The sequence below is a fragment of the Rousettus aegyptiacus genome, unplaced genomic scaffold (assembly GCF_014176215.1).
Source record: "Rousettus aegyptiacus isolate mRouAeg1 unplaced genomic scaffold, mRouAeg1.p scaffold_m13_p_3, whole genome shotgun sequence".
Classification (NCBI taxonomy): domain Eukaryota; kingdom Metazoa; phylum Chordata; class Mammalia; order Chiroptera; family Pteropodidae; genus Rousettus; species Rousettus aegyptiacus.
In genome coordinates this window covers 149,921,200-149,939,147 of record NW_023416306.1, presented here as the reverse complement: position 1 = coordinate 149,939,147, position 17,948 = coordinate 149,921,200, and the positions used below count along the sequence as shown (strand labels likewise).

The following is a 17,948-nucleotide window of genomic DNA, read 5'->3' as shown; positions in this document are numbered from 1 at the left end:
AAGCCACTCAGTCTGTGGTATTTGTTATGGTAGCTCTAATGAAAGAAGAGAATATTGGAGTAGGAGAAGGCAGGAGCAGACAGATTAGAAAGAAAGTGAATATATGATGTGACTGTGCAAAAATAGAGCAAGTTGTGCGTAAAGTACTTCAAGGTATGAGGCAGTTTCCACCAATCGTAAATATTAGGCTGAGCTCACCAAATTTTATATTTTTCCATATCTCAAGGTTATAAGGCCTTAAGCAGAAAGGCTAGTTCAGACAGACAGTGTCACTTCGATGTTTCAGAAGCTACCAATGGTCCGGTTTCACCTTTTAAATTATATTAACCCTGATTTTTTTTTTTTTTTTAGTTGGCATAGTTCCATCCCATTAATATATAACATATTTAGGCCTTCCTGATAGTTACATATAACCATAAGACCATGTTTCTGGCCAATGAGTTAGAAAGAAGTGTATAAAACTTCCTAAAGATCTCCAGAAAGGCTGATCATTGACTTTTCTTCACTACTTGCTTGGAATGTGAAAATGTTGGTTGACGTTCATCCACTAGTCTTACTGTAAGAATTTTTTTTAAGTTTGAATTTTCCCTATCACCCAAATTGAGACCTCTACCCCTCTTCCCTTATAGGATTTTCTTGGGTAAATTTGTAATTATAAATCCTTTCACTGTCCCTTTTAATATGTATGTAAATCTTTTTAAAAGCTAAACAAGCCCTGCCTCAGGTACAATTCAGCAAAGTTTTTTTCTAGGTCCTGGGAGCCAACTCTTTGAAATGTAAATATCAAGGAAGATAGTGCTCCACCTAACTTCACTGTAGTTATTACCCTAGGCGTCTTGCTCTAAGCTGTAATTACTTGCTTGTCATGGAGAAGTTTTTTCCTTTGGCTAATGGCAATTAACTAACACTGATGGCGACTCCAAGGGCGACCTGTCAAAGAAGGGTATAGCAAACCGTTTGTTTGTTAAGTCCTCTTACAGGAAACTATGCACGGAATGAATTTTATCTCCTTGGCTATAAAAAAGGGGTGACAGTTCTGTCTGCCTTTGCAATCGCATTAGCAGACTGCCTGAGACATCCATCCCAGTCTGGGTTAATGCTTACTGAATAAGTGAGCTCGCTCTTTTTCCTTTTTTTTTCCTTTTTTTTTTCTCCCCCTTTTTTACATTTGTGGAGATTTTCTGAGCTGGCAGATTTTATTTTTAATTTTTCCTCGACAACATCAATTTATTTATGTCTTTTACCTTTAGTATCCTTTCCTCCCTCACCGCCAAGGGTAAATTAAGGCGGTAACTTGCTCTTTGCTTACCTCGCAATGTTTTGAGGACCGGGTGAGACAAGACAACGCGCCCGCCGCCAGACCTACGACTCCCAGCATTCCTGGCGCTCCCAGCTCTCTCGACTTCCTTTTCCGGTCAGAGGACCGCTGAAAGCGAAAGCGTTGTGTTTTGAGCGCCGCGTGGAGGCTGATTCACCTTCACTTGTGAGAGTCCTAGTTGACTCAGGTGGGAAACCAGACAAGCAGTAAAACATGAACGGAAGAGCGGATTATTCGGTCACCGAGGAAGAGATTAATCTTACCAGAGGACCCTCAGGTATGTGCGGAACAGGTCATCTCTGAGAGTAGGGTACTTGAGGTGTAATTGCAGAGCAGACACCTCTTCTGCTGAGCCAGATTCTTTTGCTTTCGGAGCTCGCAGGCCTCAACTTAGAGGTTTCCTGCAACGCTTCTGAGCACGTAAAAGGATATATTGGCATCCGTCGTTAGCCAGACATGGACCCGAGGAATCCACCTCTTTTTTGAGTCGGATACCACATAAACAGTTAGGACGGGCCTCCTTTCTGCTGATGGTATCAGAAAATCCTGGGAGAAAGCCTGCTTTTTAGCCAGCACACGGTGAACATCACACCCGTCATTCCATTGCCTGCTCTATACCTACCTGTTCCTATGAGAGACTGTTTAGTAAAATTGGGAGCATAAACGGTGCGGACAGTAAATGCACCGCTGATTTCTTGGTGCTAGTATCTCCCCCCACGCTTTTATTCTGGGAAATTCATTTTATGGTGTCAGCTAGAATTTTAAAGCAGAAAGAGACCTTCAACACCTTTTACAGCAGTTCCCAAACCTGCTTCTGCCTCAAAAATACCCAGGTTTTTTTGGTTTCGCTTAAAAAAAAAAAAAGTTAATTCCTAGATTCCATCTCTAGGAATTTGGATTCAACGGAGGTGTTTTATTGTTTGGATTTTTTCTTTCTTTCATTTTCAAAGAAGCGCATCATGCTTCTGGAGTTCTAACAATTTTTTGTTTCTTAACTGGTTACCGGATACCGATACGGCCAAACCCTCACATCCCTACAGCCTCTTCCTCCTGATGCTTTGCACCCACCAGGCTCTCATTATTACTCTGTGCTGCCTGCCTTGAATTTTGTTGCCTTTCTTTTACAGCTGTCTCATGTATCCATTCAGAGCTTTAGCTTTGGAATTACGTAAATCCAAATCTGGTATCTAATCTACTAGTTCTTTGATATTTATTCTCTGACCAATTTTACTAATGTAAGCCTTAGTAAAATGTGCATGATAATTTATAGGGTTATGAGAATGAAATGAGTTAATCTATGTAAAACATTTAGAGCATTGCTTGATGCATGGTAAACACTAAGTAATTGCTACTATTGCTGTTGTTATTGTTAATAGATGAATGGCTAGATTACCACAGTAAATCCCACTAAATACTGTTATTCCAAGAGTCATTAGGTACCATGAGATCTGTCTCTGAAATGTTTCTGTAAGCCTTCCATTCTTTTCTGTTCCCATCACCACTACCTAGAACAGTCCATCATCTTTTTTAATCTGCAATAGCTTGACCACCATTCAGGGATTGGTTTTCAGAATCATCCATACTTTGTCTTCTTTCTTATAAAAATTGGAAGTTGATTTATAAGATTATAATTCATTGCTAATGTGCATGGTTAGTGTCATGCTCCATATGAGCTTCTAAACTTTTCATCAAAAGCTCTATGCCCAAGTCTCTTAGATTCACTTTTCCTATTTTATCTAAATTTCTTCTTATCTTCCCCTTCATTTTGATGTTTCAGGCTAACATGGAAATTTATTATTAAACCAAAATTTGTTTTTCTCTACTTTTCGTCCATTGGTACTTGTTCTTCTTCTAGGGCCTATTAAAATAATGGTAGTTCTTTTCTAATTGCCCTAAAAATATTTAAAGGCATCTAGTTGTTCTGTCTTTTCTTTCTGAAGCCTAAATATCTCTAGTTATTGCTTTAGCTCTCTTGTGATGTGGTTTGGGGTTCGATTCTTGTCCCTTACTTAGGAATTTAAGGTACTTTGACATAGCCTTTTTGCTATGGCATCCAGCAATATTTCCAGGATCTCCTAACTAGAAGAAAGCAGAACTCTGAGATTTTCCTGCATGTTCTAGTCATTAAATATTTTTAAAGTGCAGTGTAGTATCACTTCACCTTTTTTAGTATTTGCCTAACAGTGTTGCTTAACGTTCAGCTCACCATTCACTAAAATTTCTGATCCTTTTGCTCTTGCAGACCTAAAGTTCCTAGTGTTAACATTTTTCTGAATCATTGGAATTAGGACAAACTTCAAGGGACTAATGAAGAAAAATAATTAGCTAATATTTTTCACCTAAAAGTGGTTTAATTTCTGCATTGTATGTGCATTAATGCAAAACCTATTTGATTTATTCACTGGGTAACATCTTTAATTCTCCAAAGCACGTTCATGTCTTACTCAAAGAAGTTGATAAACTTAAGATTTTAGGAGAGTAGAGCCATACATTTTGAAATGAACTTTGGTTAAAACAGTCATTTGAAGTTTGGTTGCTTCAGGTAACAAGAAAAAGTATCAAGTTTCTGTTTATCACTTCACAGAGCTAGGTATCTGGTATTTGGTACTCCTAAGAAGTCTCACAGTCAAATTCAGCTTTTCCTCACTGTGTCATCATGAAGATACAAAGGGAAGAAGTCGGTTATCATCACTAGAAACTTCCAGTAATTTTGATAGTCTCATAGAGATCTTTCTTTCTGTAGAAGAGCTGTGAAAAGCTTCTAGTTCTCAGTATGCATTTCTGTTTGTAGGCAGTATTGTCACCCTTTATCTGTGTACAGCTTCCTATGTAGGGACCTGGTAATTTAATTGAGTAACTACAAGAATGTATATCCCTTTGCTTTTTTGGACCAGTGTATTCTCATGGGCAAGTGTTGAATATTCCAATGTTTGGGCCGATTTTGCAAGGCAAATGAATTATTCTGTTTGATCCTGCTTACTGCGAGGGAAATAATGAAATCTTAGGAAAATTAGGACAATGAAGTGAGTATCTGGGGAGGCAAAAGAAGCTTGACATGTAGCTTGGCTCCTCTTATATACCAACTTCCTCAACTGTGTAAGGAGAGGCTTAGGCCAGATGACTTTGGAGGTTTCTTCCACTTGCAAGAGTTCAGGATCCTTTGGCTCATTTCACATATTATTTTCTGATTCTTGCCATTTTGGACTAACAGTGGGTGCTTGAAAATCGTCTAAGGCAATGTTCTCAATCTCAAATGACTTCAAAGGTTTGAAGCATTCACCTTTTATGTTAGGGAAAACTCTTTTCTTTCTTTCGGAATTCAGCTTGATAATAGTCTCTAAGCCTCTTACTTTTTCCTTTGTTAAATTAAGAGTTTTGGAAAGACTAAGTTACTCTTAAGAAATATGACAAGAATCTAATCTAGATTTTTTTCACTGTAACAGGTAGAGATTTGCCATAAAGACAACCCTACTGCACACTGGGTATTAGGATTAGGATTCCTTCTTGTTCAGGACTGAGGCACCAGCAAGTTGCTCCTGATACACTGTCTTTAAAGAAGGAAGAAAATCTCTATTTTTCTACTTTTAAAAAGTGTTGCAGAGGATAAATGGATTGGTATAATGTTTTAATAATAAATAATTAAGCAAGTACTATCTTTCTGGCACTGTGCTAGTTACTTTACATTGTATTAACTCATTTAATTTTCATAGCAATCCTGAGTGGTAAGTAATTAATCCACATTATTAACTGAAAAATCATCTCAGAGAGGTAAAAAATTTGCCCAAGTTATAAAGTCTATAAGTTTCAAGAGTCCAGAATTTAACCCAGATCCATTGATTCTACTGTTCTATATACTACCTCTCAGTATAGTAGCCGTATCTAAGGAGTTGACTGCCAGCCTTTCTCCTGACCTTTATTTTGTCATATCATGCCTTATTCTCAGAATGAGGCATCTTAAATGACTTACATAATCCACCATGGAAAGTTTTTATAGTTTGCTGTTGATAGAGCTGAGGGCATGTCAAGGTGAGAACCTAAAAACAAGGAACCCCATTAAGTCCAAGCATTTGAGCCTCTACAGACCTGTCACGTGGTTTATGCTCAACCCCGAGACTGTTGCTGTTTTCTGATCTGTTCCTTCATGTATCAAATAGATCTGAGACTAAAGTGCTATATCCTTGCCCCATTTTCTCTTTGATTATATGAAGTCTAGCCTTCATGGAAATTATATTTCAATGGAAACAACGCATTCACATGTAAAAAGTTAAATCTCTGTGCAAAGGTACAGATGGTTACACACTATGACAAACATGTACATGGTGGGAAGGCAAAGGAAATATAAGGGGAGTGTGTTAATCTGACCCTGTGATAGAAAAGTTCAACGAATGGAGCCATTCATAAGGTCTAAACTAATCAATTACAGGAAAGTGGAACTTATGTTGGTTTTATAGAGAAGCTTTAGGCTAGTGTCAGGAACAGGCATGGGTATGGCCTAAGCAATAATAGAGAAAAGAAAATAAGTTAAGCATAGTTTGAGGTCAGTGAGTAAACCAGCCCTGATAGAAGGAGAGTTAAGAGAAATGAGGTTGCTGAGGGAGGTAGAGACTGGATTGTGAAAAGTTCTCAATACTATGGAAAATTAATCTTTCTCTAAGGTTCCATCTTGATTCCTTCCCCTTTCTATTCAAGATTCAGATCAAGAGTCATCTCCTCCAGGAAGCCTTCCTGACCTAGGCTAGATACCCTCTTGTTAGGACTGTCATACACCTCTTATTGAGTGTCTGTAATGTATTGTCATATTATGCACTTTTGTCTCATCTACTCCCAACAAGGAACAGATGAAACTGTTATTATTCCATTTTACAGATGAGAAAACCTTAACACTCATGTTACACAACTGTTTAGGTGGCAGAATTAAGAATGAATCCAGATTTCTGTGACTTGAAAATAAAGACTCTGACCATCATTGAAAGTTTGATTTTCTCCTTTTGCTCCCAAAGAACTCTGTGCATATCCCTATCTTAGTGTTTATTTTTATATTTGCTTCCTTATTTGTGTGTTCTCCCCCTACTTTACTCTGAACTCTTCCCATTCAAAGGATATATATTTCATCTCTTATTTTCCTAACACCTTGCCTGGTACATGACACAAAATGGTCAGCAAATGTTTATGAAATGACTAGGCATGTTGTTAAGTAAAGAAAACCAGTAACATGGTCTGTTTCAGCTTTTAAAAAGCCAAACATTGCTCTCCAATAAATACAATTTAAGAATGAAAGAATGAGTTTTGATATAATGTGTTATAATGGAAACGAAACTAAGATACCAGAAACAAGGGGATGAAATATATGGAAAACCTCATAGAGTAAGAAGAGTATGTGGTACAAGTCTTAAATATTACTTCAAGGATTAGTCTTACTAAGATTTTTTCAAGACAATCCTTAAGAATAACCATAAAGTATAAAATAACTAGGAATTACTCCGAAGAAGTAGAAAGGCAAGGCAGTACTCATTGGTAGAAATATTTTGTAAAGCCATGTAACTAGGCAGCAAAAGTAGCCAATGACTGTATTTGAATAAATGCAAAATTTTTTATTGAGGAAAAAATTTATATACTTAGACTATAAAATCAGAACAAACTGTTGGTTTCAGGAGACTCCGAAATGAAGGGAAGCTGCTTTTTAAAATATTCATTTAGTGTTTATTATGTGCCTACATTGCGATTAGGAATCATGAATACTAGAATAAAAAATAAGAAATGATCCCTATTTTTAAGAACGTTGCAATCCAATAGAAGGATAATCATTACAGGCATATGTTGAGTACCTTCAAGAGGTAGAATAATGAAAGAACTATGGGCCTTTATAAGATATGTTTTCTTTGTACAGTCCGACTCAATGGACCATTACAGGCAAGCCACCCAGAAAGATATTAAATTCCTTTAGGAAGTGCTTTGGAAACAAATTGGATAATGTCATTATCCCCTTGTGCAAAACAGGTATATTCAGACCTCCTACAAGGTACAGTTTACCTTATGTTGGCTAAGAAGCAGTAGAGTATATTGAAAAGAGGGCAATGGAGAGTGTACATATTGTAATATGAAGCAACAAGGAAGAGATTGAAATATTTCAAAAGCAAGGGAGCAAAAGGAAATAAGATGTAGCAAAGACCAGGCATTTATATTCAATACTTGAACAAGGGCTTATTCTGGAATAAGAGAAGAAGAATGCCTACCTAGATATTTGAAAGAGAAGTTTAGGTGCAAAAATAAATAATATAAAATAAAAAAGCTGTGATGTACATCCTGGCAGGTACTGCCTGAAACACCTTTGGTAGGCCATATTCATTGTTGCCCTCATCTGATGAAGCACTGAGCATGGGTACAGTACATTATTTTTTATTGTTACACCTGTGTGTCTTTTTGTTCCTTTGAGAGGAAAGATTTTCCCTCTTTCTGTATTTGTCATTGCATATTTGTTCTTGTCTTTTGATGAGAAATGACAAGTGACATATCTTTGGACCAGAGAGTTTCTCCAAAGAACATAATAATTTTGGGTGAAAAGATGCCTAGTCATTTAAACTCTGGCGTCACTCATTTGAATCATTCATTCTGTCAGTTCTTACATATTTATTGACCAATGAATGAAGGGCAAGTTTCTGTGCTAGGCACTGTGGATGCAAAACAGAATTGAATTTTAACATAATTGCAGTGAGCAGCAGAGTATAGTGATTAAGAGCCAGAATTCCTGAGTTAGTAGCTCTGTGACCTTGGGCAAGCTACTTTGTTTCTCTATGCCTCAATTTTTTTAAGCTTTAAAATGAGAGTATTAATAGAACCTACTCATACAGTTGGAAAGTTAAATGTTTTTATTTTGTTTTGTTATACAAATACTTTTATTGCATTGACTTTGTACCAGGCAGTGTTCTAATCATTTTACCAAAAGATAACTCACTTGATTAATTTAAAGTCCTTGGATAGAGGCAGTCAGTCAAGATGGTGGAGTAGGTAAACACTGTGCTCACCTTCACCCATGGCTACATCAAAATTACAACTAAATTACAAAACAGTCAACCTGAAGAATCATTGAAGACTAGCTGAACAAAAGTCTTATAACTAAGGATAGAAAGAAGCAGCCCAATCAAGACTGGTATGAAGAGTGGAGATATGAATGGGCTGGCCCCACATTGAAAATTTGGAGGGATATCTCAGCTGCAGAGATCCTCTACGAGGAACAAGGTTTCCTAGCCCCACAATGGGCTCCCTAGCCCAGAGCACCAGTGCCAGGAAGAGGATCCCCCACATCTATCTGTGAAAATCCACAGGGATTCTGTTTGTCCAGGTGAGATGTTTGTCCAGGAAACCCCGGCATCTCTTCAACAGTCCGTGCACAGACTCACTCAGAGGCACTCGCCCTGGGCTCGAGGAGGGACAGTGGCTCAAGGGGCACCAGGGACATACAGGGAGAAACTCAGTCATGTGGCTTAAAGGAGAGGGCTGGAGGGACAGCCACCATTGTCCATGTGTTGAACCTTCCTCCCACACGGCCAGCATGTTGGTGCCATCTTTCCTGTGTGAAGCCCCACCCCCACACAGCCAAATGTGAATCGGCCTGATAAACACCACTTGACCCACCCTGATGACTCTCTGAGATTCCTCCTCCCCACTCCCCCCTCCCCCAATTCATACTGCTAGAGGCACTTTCAGTGACAAGCAGCCATTCCTTAGCCCATGCATCATTGGAGACTCTTGATTGGTGGGCGGCTGACCTCAGTGTGCCATGTTCCTTCCTCTAACTGAGTGGACCCCAGGTTCAACATTTAATCTGCACTAACCAGGTGAACACTACTTACCCCACCCTGGTGACTCCCTGAGACCCTGTTTCACTCAACTTATGTACTTCAACAGGCTTTTCCAGCAGCTGAGACTTATAGACAGCTGGCAGGTAGTGGTAGGCCTCAGGGTCCCTTATGCCTTTGGCTAGGCAGACCCAGGCTTGGTACTGGTGGCAATTCAAAGTGTGGCCTCTCCCATGTACATACAATCTTCTAATACTGAATAAGAAACAAAATATGAACAGATCTATGACTACTAATGAAATTGAAATTAGTAATCAAAAAACTCCCAACAAACAATTTCTAGACTGGGTAGCTTCACAGGTGAATTTTATCAAATATTCAAAGAATCCACACCTGTCCTCAAACTAGTTCAAAAAATTCAAGAAGAGGGAAGGCTCCCAAGCTCATTTTATGAGTCCACCGTTACCCTGAATCAAAAATCAGACAAAGACATTACAAAAAAGAAAATTATAGGTCACTGTCCCTGATGAACATAGATGCAGTAATCCTCCACAAAACATTAGCAAACCAAATTCAGCAATACATTAAGAAGATCATACACTGTGAGCAAGTGGAGTTTATTCCTTTCGATGCAAGCATGGTTCAATGTCTGCACATCAGTTAACATGATAAACTACATAAAATGGAGGAGAAAAATCATATCAATAGATACAGAAAAAGCATTTGAAAAAATCCAATATGCATTTATGCAAAGTGGGAATAGAGGGAATATACCTCAATGTAATAAAGGCCATATATGACAAATGCACAGCTAACATCATACTCATTGGGGAAAAGTAAAACACTATTTTTAATATCAGGAACGAGAAAAGGATGTCCGCTTTCACCACTTTTATTCAACATAGCATTGAAGTCCCAGCCACAGAGAAAGAAAAGGCATTCATATTGGAAAGGAAGAAGTAAAACTGTCATTATTTGCAGATGACATGGTACTACATATAGAGAACACTAAATAATCCACCAAAAACTATTAGAACTGATAAATGAAGTCAGTGAAGTTTCATGATAAAAAATGAATACTCAGAAATTGGTTGCATTTTTATACACCAGTAATTTCTCTCAGAAATTAAGGAAACAATCCCATTTACAGTTGCATCAAAAAAAAAAATTACCTAGGAGTAAATTTAGCCAAGGAGGAAAAAGACTTGTACTCGGAAAATTATAAGACATTGAAGAAATCGAAGATATAAATAAGTAGAAGGATACACCATGCTCATGGGTAGGAAGATGTAACGTCGTGAAAATGTCGGTATTACCTAAGAAATCTATAGATTCAGTGCAATCCCTATCAAAATACCAGTGGCATTCTTAACAGAAGTAGAACAAATAATCCTACAATTTTTATGGAACCACAAAGACCCCGAATAGCCACAGCAATCTTGAGAACGAAGAAGAAAGATTACATTACCTTATCTCAGTCTATACTTCAAGGTTAAAGTAATCAAACAGCATGGTACTGGTAAAAACAGACATATGGATCAATGAATCAGAATAGAAAGCCCAGAAGTAATCTCATACCTGCATGTTCCCTATTCAATAAATAGTGTTTGGAGAACAGGACAGATACATACATGCAAAAAAAAAAAAAAAAAGAAAGAAAATGGACCACTTCCTTACACCATATACAAGAATAAACCCCAAATGGATTAAGAACTTAAATATGAGACCTAAAGCCAAAAACTCCTAGAAGACAACATATGTAGTAAACTCTGACATTGCTCTTAGCAATATTTTTTTCCAATATACCTCCAAGGGAAATAAAAGATAAACAAATGAGACTACACCAAACTAAAATTTCAACACAGTGAAGGAAACCAACAAAACAAATAGACAATCTACTTAATGAGAGAAGATATAAGCCATTGATACATCTGATAAGGGGTTAATACCCAAAATTTATAAAGAACTCAACACCAAAAACCCAAACAATCCCAATTTAAAAATGGGCAGAAGACCTAAATAGACATTTCACCAAAGAAGACATATAGATGGCCAACAGGCATATGAAAAGATTCGCAATGTCACCAATCATCAGAGAAATGCAAATTAAAACCACATTGAGATTTTATTTCGCATTTGTCAGAATGGCCATCATCAACAAACAACATGTGTTGGCAAAGATATGGAGAAAAAGGAACCCTAGTGCACTTTTGGTGGGATTGCAAATTGGTGCAGCCACTATGGAAAACAGTATAGAGGTTCCTTAAAAAATTAAGAATGGAGCAACCGTATGACCCAGCAATTTCTCTTCTGGGTATCTACACCCAAAATTTGAAAGCTCTTATTTGTAAGGCTACATATACTCCTATGTTCATTGAAGCTTTATTCACCATAGTCAAGACATGGAAACAACCTAAGTATCCTTTGTGATTAGATAAAGAAGAGGTGGTACATACATACAAAGGAATACTACTCAGTTATGAAAAAGATGAAAAATGCCCTTGTAACAACATAGATGTATCTCGAGAGAATCCTGCTAAGTGAAATAAGTCAGACAAAAAGCAAATACCATGTAATTTCACTTAGAATCTAAAGAACAAAATAAATGAACAAACAAAAACAAACACTCATAAGATGCAGAGAACAAACTGATGGTTGCCAAATGGTAGGGGAGCGGGGAGCTGGGTGAAAAAGGTGAAGGGATTAGGAAGTACAAATTGGTAGTTGCAGAATAGTCATGGGGATGTGAAGTACAGCATAGGGAATATTATCAGTAATATTGTAATAACTGTATGGTGCCAGGGGCATACTAGATTTGGCGGAGGGATCACTTTGAAAGTTATATAAATGTCTACTGCACACCTGAAACTAATATAAAATTATATCGAATGTCAATTATAATTGAAAGTTAAAATTAATTTTAAAAAACAGTGTTTGAATGGTGCCTGTCATTACTGCTGTTGTGTAGGTAATAAACTTTAGTGGGACAGGAGTTGAGTCATCTAGGAAAGATAAGGTAACCTGTGTCAGGAATTTTAAGGATATTGGGCTTCTATATTTTCTTTCTTTTTTTTATGCCTTCTTTTTCAGGTTATGAAAAAGTCTGCTAAAGGCTCAGAGGAATGTTTTTAACCTTGTTAGATTTCTGCAGAACTAGAAATGTAAGGAATTCCTGGCCTAGGTGTTATTTCCAAAGGCATTAACAGTCACTTGACACCAGCCGAGGTCTGTATATATACTAGATACTATATAGACACAGGGAATATAAAAATGAACCAGTGAACATACATCTGCCTGTGCATGGATGTTGATAGCAGCTTTATTCATAATTGGCAAGGAGATAATGAAACAAGGAATTTCAGTGAAGTAAGTTTATTTTAGCTATTGTAGTGATAATCTATTTTGTAATTCTAATATTGGTAATTTGTAAATTTCATTTTTTTTTTCTGGATTAGTCATGCTAGCTGGTCATCAACTTTATCCTTTCAAAGAACCGTATTTTGAGTCATAATTATTTTTTCTATTTTATTAATTTTGTACTTATTATTTTTTACCTTTTTACCTTCTACTCCCTTTGGGTTTAATTTGCTTTTTTTCTTGCTTCTTAAGATAGAATTTTAGATAGTTGATATTACACCTTTTTATTTCTTTTCTATCATGAGAATTTGAAGCTGTAAATTTCCCTCTAAACACTGCTTTAGCTGTATCTCACATGTTTTAATATACTATAATTTCATTGTGATTTAAAAGATTTTGTATTTTCCTTTGTAATTTTATCTTTAACTAATGGGTTGTTTTCCAAACATTTAGGGACTTTAAAATTTTGTCTTCCCAGAATTCATATATTGAAACCTGTAATGTGACTGACTGTATTTGAACATAGGGCTTTTACAAAAGTAATTATGATGAAATTAAAGTATAAGGATGGGACCCTGATCCTATAGAATCACTGTCTTTATAGAAAGAGACCTAGAAAGCTTGCTCTCTCTATATACATGCACAAAAAATCGTATGAGCACACAGGGAGATTGTGGCCTCCTACAAATCGTATGAGCACACAGGGAGATTGTGGCCTCTTACAAGAGATTGAGGTCTTGGGATGAGATCTGTGTTGCTGGAACCTTGATATTGGGCTTCCCAAACCTCCAGAACAGAATTTCTGTTTAAACCACCCAGTTGTGGTATTTTCTTTTAAGAGCCCAACAAGACTAAAACAGTTATTTTTACTGATTTCTAATTTTATGTTTTGAAATTTATCAAGACTTACTTTATGGAACAGCCTACAGTCAGTCTTTTTGAACATTACTTGTGCACTAGAAAAAAAATGTTTATAGTTGTTGAGTACGTTGTTCTGTAAATGGTGAATTAGATCAAGTTGGTTCTTAGTGTTGTGCAAGCATTCTGTATTTTTACTGATTTTTCTGTTTACTTGTTCTATTACTGAGAGCAAAGTGTTGAAATATGCCACTATCATTTTGATTTGCCCTTTTCTCATTTTAGTTTGCTTCATTGATATTCAAGTTCTGTTATTGAATGCATTCCTACTTAGTGTTTTAATGTCTCTTAATGAATTGATCCCTTTTTCATTAAGAAATGTCCCTTATTTTTGAAGAGATTATACAAATTTTTATTTCTTAAAAACTTTTTCAAAGGTCAGCAGTGTTACACTTTCCACAGGAAGTATTTTAAACTTTTACTCCCAAAACTACCTAATTATCTGTGAAATATCAAGGTACATGAAATGTTTGAGTGCACATTAGCACATAGCTTCCTCGAAAAACAACAAAATCAGAAAACAAATTGTCTGTCATAGGTTTCAGGCATCTTAAGAAAGGAGTTTCAGATTTTCCTCTAAAAGATTGTTTTCTATTTTCGCAACATAAGAATTGTCCCTTTTTATCTCTTGTAAGACTCATTATTCTGAAGTCTACTTTTTATGATCTCAGTAGGGCCAATTCAACTGCTTAGTATATCTCTGTTCATCCTTTTAATTTTAACTCGTATTTATCCATGTATTTATTATTTCTGGTGGTGTTCAATTCTTCATATAGATCTAAGTTTCCATTTAATATTTTTCTTTTGCCTGAAGAATTTCCTTTAACATTTATTATACTGGAGATTTGCTTTGCAACAGATTTTTCCAGTTTTTATTTTCCAGATAAGGTATTTATTTTGCCCTACATTTTGAAAGCTATATTCACTGGGTGTAGAATTCTAAGTTGACTTGTATTTGTCTTTTAGCATTTTAAAGATGATGTTTCATTAACATAGCTTATTGCATAGTTTCTGAGGGGAAATCTATTGCCATTCTTATTTTTATTCCTTTGTACATAATGTGTCCTTTTTTCACCTACTTTTACGATTTTCTTTTTATACCTGTTTTTGAGTAATGTGATTATGACATGCCTTGCTGTTGTTTTCATTTGTGTTTATCCTTATTGGAGTTTGTTGAAACTTCTTGCATCTGTTTATATTTTTCATCAAATTTGAGGCATTTGTTTTTTCAAATATTTTCACTATTTTCCTTTTTCTTCTCCTGGAACTCCAGCTACATTTATATTAAACCACTTGCTATTATTACCCTTTACTAAGGTTTTCTTAATATGTCTTTAAATTTACTAATCGTTTCTGCTATAGTATCAAATCAGATGTATTTTTCCTTTCAGATAGTTTTCAAATGTATAATTTCCGTATTTTAAAATAATTTTCCATTTTCATACATAGATCAATGGAACAGAATATGGAGCCCAGAAATAGACTCATGTATGTATGGTCAATTAATTTATGACAAAGGAACCAAGAATATACAATGAGGAAAGGATAGTCTCTTCAACAAACAGTGTTGGGAAAACCGGACAGCCACATGCAAAAGAATGAGGCTGGACTATTGCCTTACACCATACATAAAATCAACTCAAAATAGATTAAAGACTTGAACAAAATTTTCCATTTTCTCATTCTGCTTGACTTTAATTATTTCCACTGAGTTATAATAGCCTTTTAAACATCCTCATCTGCTAGTTTCATCCTTTATTATTTCTAGTTCTATTTCTATTGACTGAGTTTTCTCTTGTTTATTATGGTCATGTTTTCTTCTTAGCATGTTAAGACTTTTTAATTAGATTCAATGTCACATTAATTGTTGAGTGTCTGCATTTTTCTTTTCTTACATCAACAGTGTTAATGTTACATTATTGAACTTTGTGTTGGTAGGCAGTAAAGTAACTTGCAGGTTAATTTAACCTCTTTAAGGCCCCTTTGTAAATTTTTCTAGGGTGGTTCTAAAGTACCATTCACTTCAGGAATAGTTCAGCCCTACAAATGAGGTATGTTTTAAATGAGTCTCTACTGAATTTCCAAGTGGATCATTGAGGATTTCCATTCTGGCTGGTCAGAACATGAAGGTCTCCTTGGCTTGTGTGAGCTCTGAGAATTATTTAGCATAAAAGTTCCTAGTTTTTGTTTCTCCAGTCTTGTTGAGTTTCAGTACATATATTCATGTACTAGAACTTGGTGAAGACATATGTAGGTAACTGGAACTCTTTTTTTCTGTCTTATTTCCTCCTTTCCAGAACTTTGCCCTATAAGTTCTAGCAATCTCACCCTCCCCAGATTTCGATCCCCATTTCATCAACTCAGTGAAGCTATTAGGTTCTACTTGGGCTCTGCTTCCTGTGGTCATGATCCAGAAATTGCTTCCATACCAAAAGCTAGACGATGATCATAGAGCTACATTGTTTTAATTCAGGAGCATATTAAGAGGACTAGATACCATGACAAAGTGGGATTTATTCCAAGAAAGCAAAGATGATTCAGTAGAATAAAATCAATCAGTGCAATACAGCATTAATAGAATGAAGAAAAAAACCCCACATAATCATATCAATAGATACAGAAGTATTTGAGGAAATTCAACTCTTTTCATGTAAAAACAAAAAACTAGGGATAGAAAGGAACTTCTTCAACATGATAAAGGCCATATATGAAGAATCCACAGCTAACATCATACTCAATGAATAGGAATGAAAGCTTTTCTCCCAAGATCAGAAAGAAACAAGACTGCCTGCTTTCATTACTTCTGTTCAGGATGCTGTTGGAAGTTCTAGTCAGAACAGTTAAGCCAAAAAGAAAGGAAGGAAGGAAGGAAGGAAGGAAGGAAGGAAGGAAGGAAGGAAGGAAGGAAGGAAGGAAGGAAGGGAGGAAGGAAAGAAGAGGAAGAGAGAGAGAGAGAGAGAGAGAAATAAAATGGTCTCTATTCACAGATGACACAACCTTCTTATATGTAGAAAACTACTATGTAAAGATTTTACACGTACATATATCCATACTGTTAGAATTAATAACAAATTCAGCAAAGTTGCTGGATACAAAATCAAAACACAAAATCAGTTGTTTCTGTGTGTTCACAATGAACAATCTGAAAAGGAAATTAAACAATTCCATTTACAATAGCATCAATAAGAATAAAATATAGGTAAATTTAAGCAAGGAGGCAATAATTTGTACTTTGGAAACTACAGAATTTGGCTAAAAGAAGTTAAAGACGTAAGTAAATGGAAATAACATCTCACATTCATGGAATGGCAGACTTAATATTGTAACAATACTATCCAAAATGATCTGCATATTCAATGTAATCTCTCTCAAAATTTTATCAGCCTTTTTGCAGAAATAAAATCCCCAATCTAAAATTCATATGAAATCTCACAGGACCTCCTAATAGCCAGTGCAATCTTGAAAAGTAAGAACAAAGTTGAAGGACTCTCAAAACAGACTACAAAGCTAAAGTATTTAAAAAGGTGTGGTATTGATGTAAGGACAGATACGTAGAATAATGGAATAGAGTAGAGAGCCCAGAAATAAGCCTTCTCATGTATTGTCAGATGATTTTTAACAAGGGCGAGGGGAAAGACAATATTTTGAACAAATGGTGTTGAGAAAACTGGATATCCACATGCAAAAGATTGAAGTTGGATCCTTGCTGTATGTTATTTATAGAAATTAAAAATCCGTCAAACACCGAAATTTAAGAGCTAAACTATAAAACTTAGAAGAAAAGATAGGGCAATTTTTTTTTTCATGACATTGGATTTGTGGTGATTTCTTGGATATGACACCAAATGTGCAGGCAACAAAAGAAAAAAATTAGGTTTTAGCAAAATTAAAATTTTTGTGTATCAAAAGATACCTTAAAGAGAATGAAAGATAACCCACAGAATGGGAAAAAATATTTGTAAATCACATATCTGGTAGTGGATTTATATCCAGAACATATAAAGAACTCTTACCACTCAACAACAACTACACACACAATTCAAAAATAAGCAAAGAACTTGAATAGATGTTTCTCCAAAGAAGTATACAAATGGCCAATAAGCTCATGAAAAGGTGAATGCAATATCACTAGTGTTAGGGAAATGCACATCAAAACCAGTGAGGAATAATTCAAGGACACAACCACATTAAAATAATTATTATCCAAAAAATCCAAAAGAAAAATAAATAAATGACGTAAGGATGTAGAGTAATTAGAACCCTGGACATTGCTTGTTTGAATATAAAATGGTACAGCTGTTTGGAAAACTTTCCTCAATGGTGTGGACAGTTCCTTAAATTGTTAAACATGAAATTATGTGATCCAGGAACTCAATTCTGAGATATTAACTCCGAAGACTTGAAAGCAGGGAATCTAGCAGATACTTGTACACCAATATTATAGCAGCACTATTCACAATAGCCAAATGTGGAAAGAGTCAAACGTACATTGACAGATAACTAGGTTAACAAAATGTAGTATATACATACAATGGAGTATTATTCAATCTTTAAGTGGA

The 17,948-nt window shown here is 35.8% G+C and overlaps 1 protein-coding gene across 1 annotated transcript in view; it reads left to right on the top strand.

Moving 5' to 3' along the window:
• Positions 1 to 1,408: 1,408 nt before the first annotated feature.
• LOC107507043 (synaptojanin 2 binding protein) overlaps positions 1,409 to 17,948 on the top strand; it is a 34,776-nt gene continuing 18,236 nt past the window's right edge. Inside the window, exon 1 of the mRNA XM_016138033.2 lies at positions 1,409 to 1,595. Coding sequence (XP_015993519.1) covers positions 1,532 to 1,595 — 64 coding nt within the window. The 5' untranslated portion in view covers positions 1,409 to 1,531. The remainder of the gene's footprint in view (positions 1,596 to 17,948) is intronic.